Source organism: Macrosteles quadrilineatus, unplaced genomic scaffold (genome assembly GCF_028750875.1).
Source record: "Macrosteles quadrilineatus isolate MER2022 unplaced genomic scaffold, UCM_ALF_1.0 Scaffold_2__2_contigs__length_208266976, whole genome shotgun sequence".
NCBI classification, from domain to species: Eukaryota; Metazoa; Arthropoda; class Insecta; order Hemiptera; family Cicadellidae; genus Macrosteles; species Macrosteles quadrilineatus.
In genome coordinates this window covers 21,177,523-21,185,031 of record NW_026542595.1, presented here as the reverse complement: position 1 = coordinate 21,185,031, position 7,509 = coordinate 21,177,523, and the positions used below count along the sequence as shown (strand labels likewise).

General features: G+C 37.0%; 1 protein-coding gene across 1 annotated transcript; it reads left to right on the top strand.

Moving 5' to 3' along the window:
• Nucleotides 1–3,577: 3,577 nt before the first annotated feature.
• LOC128983988 (uncharacterized) lies at nt 3,578–5,931 on the top strand. Its single transcript, XM_054403270.1, has 3 exons — nt 3,578–4,657; nt 4,861–5,140; nt 5,762–5,931. The coding sequence occupies exons 1-3, from the start codon at nt 3,578–3,580 to the stop codon at nt 5,929–5,931; spliced, it is 1,530 nt and encodes a 509-aa protein (XP_054259245.1).
• Nucleotides 5,932–7,509: the final 1,578 nt, after the last annotated feature.

Sequence of the window (7,509 nt, the reverse complement as noted above, 5' to 3'; positions counted from 1 at the left end):
ATTTTGCTACTGATCTTAAGCCCCCATTTTTAACAATATGCTCCTTTGTCATTTCTATACCTTCACGCTCAAGAAATTTTGCAATGTACTGTTTCTTATCCTCATCTGTTTTACACCACCCAGGGTATCCAGATGCCTCCTGTTTTAGTTTTAAAAATTTATCAATAAACTCAGTGAATAGCCCTCCTTTTTCATATGTGGCTACCTCATACTCCCACAGCTCATACATATCCTGTATAATGTAGCCTTTCTCTACAGCCTTCCTAATCTCATCCATTGTCCATGTCCCAACCAATGCTCTATCTTCACTCTCATGAAAACAATCCCCCTGGTACATCATTTCCCCACATGTTCTGCATAGAACAAACATCAATTTATCATGAACACGTGTCGGTAAAACTGGATGATACAAGTTGAAAGGAGGTAAGATCTTGCATTTTAACAGTCCATCTACTTCCATACCTCTCTTTCTACATTCCTTATTACCGACATATATAGATGGATGACCTATAGGATATTTACAGTATTTATTTACAAAAGGATATAGTGAACATACATCGACGTATTGTATGGTTTCTCCCGGACCACATTTGTAGTAGGTTTTCGCGTTTCCTGTCCTACCTCCAAAGAATGCGTCTCTAGGATTTAATGGAAGTGTACTTAAAATTGGCAATTTGTCTAGATGGTTAAGTTTTTGATCCTTTTTCATCTTATGGAATTCACATTCCCACATCTGTACCACATCTCCGAGCTTTTCAATTTTAGCTTTGGTTCTCTCGTAACGGAGATGAAGTGAATCAGAAGGGTCCTCTTTTAATGGGGTATCACGATTATAGGGGAAGCATTTAGGGCACCCGTGCCAGTAACATCCATGGAACTCGTATATGTTTATACCATCGAAACCGTCTACTTTCATTCCCTTTATAACAACCTCTTTACTACGTCCAGCATGATTAATTGTCACCCCACGTCTTTCCTCTTCCCAGGTAAGCCACTGTAGTGCAACAGCTGATTGGGTAGAAGACCGGTAACCATTTTTAGGGATTAGACCAATTGTATTTGGTTTTAGAAAGTTACGGCGAAAGGCTAGATTGCAAGCGCTAGCAATTGTTACTGACTCAAGAAATGGATCAACATTACATTGTTCAAGTAGTAACGATCTAAATTTGATACACGCTTGAGCTAAAATGTCAACGTCTGACATACAATATTCTAATAATTCCTTTTTAAAATTAAATTCATACTTGTTTGCAATCTGCTCACTATACCATTTGTCAAAGTCGTTGTGGGATTTCTCAAACATGGATTCTGGGCAATAGTACTTTTTATCAGGCATAGGGCCTACATAGTTTTGATTTGCCACTGTATTGAACAAATGTGGGAAGTAACCTTTCTTCTTTTCAGGTGGTAAGTCAAAAGCTTTCGGTAAGGCAGATAAGGACATGGGGAAGTAGCTAAGTGAGTCAATAAATCTAACGTTAGCCACCTCCATCAAAATAATTTTAGTTCCTCTTGGGATGATGTTTGGTGTGAATTTTGTTTCTTCGAGGATATACCTAAGTATAAACTGAAAGTCAAACCCTTGTCCGTTGTGTGCAATTACACAGACGTTTTTAAACTGTTTCCTCACTGACATGACATAGTTCATGAACTGTCTAACAGGATTGCTATCAAATATTTTATAACGTTCCGAACAAGATTCACATTCACCCCCATTGATGCATTTGAAACAAAACTGTTGAGAAACACATAAATTCACTTTATGTAACTTAGTCTCGGGATCTGAGGGTAGGGACTCATCTTGGCGTGTTTCCAGATCAAAGAAAATAAATAGGTAGTCACGGTCTTTTGGGCTTTTTTTGTCTAACTGAATGTAGCATTTTCATAAATGCTAATCATTTAGGATCTTTAAATGTACCACAAGGGTGACAATATACCTCTCCACACACATGAGCCGATTTACGTTTAGTTGGGAATATCATTTTTTCACACCCTCGGCAGAACTTAATTGTTTTACAAATTTGTCTTTGGTGGGTAATAAAACACCGTTCATTTTTGAAAAATCTGTTACAATAGCGGCAAGATATACCGCCATCTTCCTCTACACAAGGAGGTGAGAAGGTGTGACAAGATGGACAGATGTTCGAGCAGCGGTGCTCACCTTTATGATCATAGGGTATGTGACATGCGTCACAAAAGTAACTGCAGGCAAAAGCGGCTGTTAAGTTTGTAATTACATTATAATGGTTATCATGGTACAATAAGTTGATTTTAAACTTTGCTTCACTATTACCGCCAGAGAAATATACATTCCGGCCTTTGCTATCGTAATTATACACAGTTATTTTATATTTCTTTAAGTGTGCCTGGAACTTTTCAAGTTCAGGGATACCTGCTCCCTCTTCAGGCATTTCAACTCTTGCTTTAGCTATAAGTTTCTTAGCCCTAATTGTCTGACGCAAGCACTCGTCTTTACGAATTCCAACAATCTGAGGATCCATTTTTACATATGCTTTACCTACTACTATTGCTCTAGCTAGACATAAGTTGTCAGTGTTATTTATAACTACTATCCCCTTTCTTGCTTTACATTCTTCATTAAATGAATTATACATTCCCGGACGCACTCTACCCTTGCCTACAGGAACATTAACTCTAGAAACACCTACTGTAAACGTATCACTACTAGTAATTGATTCTGAGTTACTTTGAATGATACCTCCAAAAATAGCCCATAATGAATCAGCTGTAACCTCGGAGGCTAGTTGTGGAACAACATACCCAGGTTCTTTAGATTTCAAATTAATAGAGGTAAGAGTAAACCCTAAGTAGTCAGTTGGTGAACAATCGTGTTTAGATTGTTCTACTATTTGCTCAAGGCCCTTGCGTATCCACTCTAATTCAGATACACCTTCCGGAGGTTCAGTAAATTTAAAGGTAGTTTTCCACCCATAAAGCCTAAACTTTGGCACAAATGTTCTGTTTTCGTCGATAAAAGTAATGGGGCCGGAAAATTTATGAGAACCTTTTTGGCAAACTCCGTCACAGGACTCCATAATACAAATGTCTAAGGATAAGTTAAGAGCTCAAAACACGTCTAACCCCCGCAAAGACAGATGATAGTCTAAAGTAGCTGGTTTATTCACGCTATATATATACGGTACTGTAAGCGACGGTGCTGCCTCCAGTGGCAAAACATCAAACTACAACGCCACTCAAACTAGCGACTCTAGTGGTAATAATGGTGACAACACCACCATTGTTTGATTTTATTATTTTAGTTTGTTACCAGTTGGTACATTTAAAGATCCTAAATGATTAGCATTTATGAAAATGCTACATTCAGTTAGACAAAAAAAGCCCAAAAGACCGTGACTACCTATTTATTTTCTTTGATCTGGAAACACGCCAAGATGAGTCCCTACCCTCAGATCCCGAGACTAAGTTACATAAAGTGAATTTATGTGTTTCTCAACAGTTTTGTTTCAAATGCATCAATGGGGGTGAATGTGAATCTTGTTCGGAACGTTATAAAATATTTGATAGCAATCCTGTTAGACAGTTCATGAACTATGTCATGTCAGTGAGGAAACAGTTTAAAAACGTCTGTGTAATTGCACACAACGGACAAGGGTTTGACTTTCAGTTTATACTTAGGTATATCCTCGAAGAAACAAAATTCACACCAAACATCATCCCAAGAGGAACTAAAATTATTTTGATGGAGGTGGCTAACGTTAGATTTATTGACTCACTTAGCTACTTCCCCATGTCCTTATCTGCCTTACCGAAAGCTTTTGACTTACCACCTGAAAAGAAGAAAGGTTACTTCCCACATTTGTTCAATACAGTGGCAAATCAAAACTATGTAGGCCCTATGCCTGATAAAAAGTACTATTGCCCAGAATCCATGTTTGAGAAATCCCACAACGACTTTGACAAATGGTATAGTGAGCAGATTGCAAACAAGTATGAATTTAATTTTAAAAAGGAATTATTAGAATATTGTATGTCAGACGTTGACATTTTAGCTCAAGCGTGTATCAAATTTAGATCTTTACTACTTGAACAATGTAATGTTGATCCATTTCTTGAGTCAGTAACAATTGCTAGCGCTTGCAATCTAGCCTTTCGCCGTAACTTTCTAAAACCAAATACAATTGGTCTAATCCCTAAAAATGGTTACCGGTCTTCTACCCAATCAGCTGTTGCACTACAGTGGCTTACCTGGGAAGAGGAAAGACGTGGGGTGACAATTAATCATGCTGGACGTAGTAAAGAGGTTGTTATAAAGGGAATGAAAGTAGACGGTTTCGATGGTATAAACATATACGAGTTCCATGGATGTTACTGGCACGGGTGCCCTAAATGCTTCCCCTATAATCGTGATACCCCATTAAAAGAGGACCCTTCTGATTCACTTCATCTCCGTTACGAGAGAACCAAAGCTAAAATTGAAAAGCTCGGAGATGTGGTACAGATGTGGGAATGTGAATTCCATAAGATGAAAAAGGATCAAAAACTTAACCATCTAGACAAATTGCCAATTTTAAGTACACTTCCATTAAATCCTAGAGACGCATTCTTTGGAGGTAGGACAGGAAACGCGAAAACCTACTACAAATGTGGTCCGGGAGAAACCATACAATACGTCGATGTATGTTCACTATATCCTTTTGTAAATAAATACTGTAAATATCCTATAGGTCATCCATCTATATATGTCGGTAATAAGGAATGTAGAAAGAGAGGTATGGAAGTAGATGGACTGTTAAAATGCAAGATCTTACCTCCTTTCAACTTGTATCATCCAGTTTTACCAACACGTGTTCATGATAAATTGATGTTTGTTCTATGCAGAACATGTACCAGGGGGATTGTTTTCATGAGAGTGAAGATAGAGCATTGGTTGGGACATGGACAATGGATGAGATTAGGAAGGCTGTAGAGAAAGGCTACATTATACAGGATATGTATGAGCTGTGGGAGTATGAGGTAGCCACATATGAAAAAGGAGGGCTATTCACTGAGTTTATTGATAAATTTTTAAAACTAAAACAGGAGGCATCTGGATACCCTGGGTGGTGTAAAACAGATGAGGATAAGAAACAGTACATTGCAAAATTTCTTGAGCGTGAAGGTATAGAAATGACAAAGGAGCATATTGTTAAAAATGGGGGCTTAAGATCAGTAGCAAAATTGATGCTAAACAGTTTTTGGGGTAAATTTGGGCAAAGGGAAAATATGATGAAAACATCAATCATCCGAGATTCTAAAGAGTTCTTTCGACTGTTAACCAATCCTGAGGGTAAGTTAAAATACTTTCAGGCTATTAACCAAGATGTTGTGCTAGTAAATTGGCAAAATATTGAAGAGGCTAGTGAGTCTTTAAGAACTGTAAATGTAGTTATGGCAGCCTTCACTACTGCTCACGCTAGACTAAAGTTGTATGAACACCTTGATGCCTTAGGAGATCAAGTACTATATTGGGATACAGATAGTATTATATATTACTACCGCGAAGGGTTGTATAGGGTGCCTACAGGAGATTACCTCGGCGAAATGACCGATGAATTGGTAGAGTATGGACCTGGTTCATACATTACTGAGCTTGTCTCTGGTGGGCCTAAAACATACGCGTACCTTGTCTGGTCGACAAATCAATAGAAATTTATCCCGGTTTGTAAAATCAAAGGGCTTACTCTCAATATTAAAACATCAAAAATCTTGAATTTCGAGAAACTAAAAGAAATGGTTTTAGGCGAAGCTTCTAAAATCATTGAAATTGATGAGCACAGAATTAGACGAACAAAATATAGAGATATTGTAACAACAGAGGAGGTTAAACAGTTTAAGGTAACTGGTCCAAAGAGAAAGTACGAAGGAGATCATGACACTCTACCCTATGGGTACAAAAGACAGAAGCATTAACCCTTATATAGGTGGATGTCATGGTATGTTTTTAATCACTTTACCATTAACAGTCAACGAGAACAAACATATCACTTGTGCTCTCCTAACTTGTAATGGCTGTATTTCTCAGATTTCTGTCTAAAAAAGATATAATTGAAAACAAGAGGTTTGGTATTAAAACTTCAGAGTTTCAGTTTTTTCTTACTGATTCAATAGATGTGCTGGACTGGCCTACAACTTTTTCAGAGTACATTATAGAAACAATTACAGAAGACATACTTCCCTCATGTTCTTCTATTGGGTTGTTATTAACATATAAAGACACATCTGGTAATATACCATTTATTCCTATCACAACACTTACACCTACATCATTCTCTAATTACTTTGACAGTATATTTGCCAAAATAGAATCAATGACTGGTGTTTTAAAAATTGAAGTGACAACCATTTCCATACCAAGCAGGTATTGTTGATACATAAAACCCTAATTCGTTTAACCTAAAAATGAGTATAATCCTTCTATTAAGATAAAAAATTCCTCCAACTTTTTCTCCAGACAATAGCTACCAATTAAAATGTTGAAATATATATCAAATTAAAGTAAATTAGGACAATAAATATATAATAATACATAAACAGATTATGGGTCCATTCCCTGTGTGTATGTGTGTATGTACATTGAGGCGTTCAGATTAAAAAGAACCTGTGCTACTCCTTGTACTTGTGTGAATGTGTTTGTACATTGAGGCGTTCAGATTGGAAAAAACCTGTGCTACTCCTTGTACTTGTGTGAATGTGTGTGTGTGTGTGTGTGTACTCAACATACTAGGGGTTGGCCTAAAAAACCATAAAACCATGTTGTGTTACCCTCCATGAGTATGTTTGCCATCAGGCTTTTGGTCTAAAGACTGGGGGTTGGCCTAAAAAACCATAAAACCATGTTGTGTTACCCTCCATGTCAACCAACCCTAACCCCTTTCCTTCAGGACCCTAATCTAATAACAATATTCCTTCATTCCTAATAAATCATAAACTAAAATAAACAATACACCCTATAATCAGCTTCATAAATTTTAAAATAAAGACAACAAGAATGAAATATCATTTTAAAGATAAACAGGTTAACATAAAATATTGTTGATAGTAAATCTGTTATAGAATAACTACTACCATAATAGTGAGAATAGGCCTCCAGGGAAACTCACTTAAATCAAAAACGCGCCAAGACCCGTACGGCCAAGCCTAAAGGCTTACCGTGGTGTGGAAATTTGGGTCATCTAAGCTCTTTTAAGATTAGACAGTTACATACAGTTGAAATTAAATTAAAAAGGTTACAGCTATAGTTTGATTATATATTTAGGTAACATACTCCTCCTCCTTCTCTCCTCCTCCTTCCTTCTTCCTCTCATCCTCTTCTTTCTCCTCCTGCCCCTCCTATTTTTCATCCTCCTTCTCCTCTGCTCCTTCAAGTAAAGTATATTTAAATACATGTTTTGTTATTAAGTATACAACAACTTTTTTGGTTTTTCTCCTCTGATATTTATTTATCCTTATCATAGGTGTTCTATGTTGTCAATAAAGTTATTAGTTTTC

What these genes read in the sequence shown, in the direction of transcription:
- LOC128983988 (XM_054403270.1), top strand. Translation starts at nt 3,578, where the DNA reads ATGTCAGTGAGGAAACAGTTTAAAAACGTCTGTGTAATTGCACACAAC. An exon ending in AAACCATACAATACGTCGAT is followed by an intron (nt 4,658 to 4,860) that starts GTATGTTCACTA and finishes TGTTCTATGCAG; the next exon opens with AACATGTACCAGGGGGATTG. An exon ending in AAAATTTCTTGAGCGTGAAG is followed by an intron (nt 5,141 to 5,761) that starts GTATAGAAATGA and finishes AAATGGTTTTAG; the next exon opens with GCGAAGCTTCTAAAATCATT.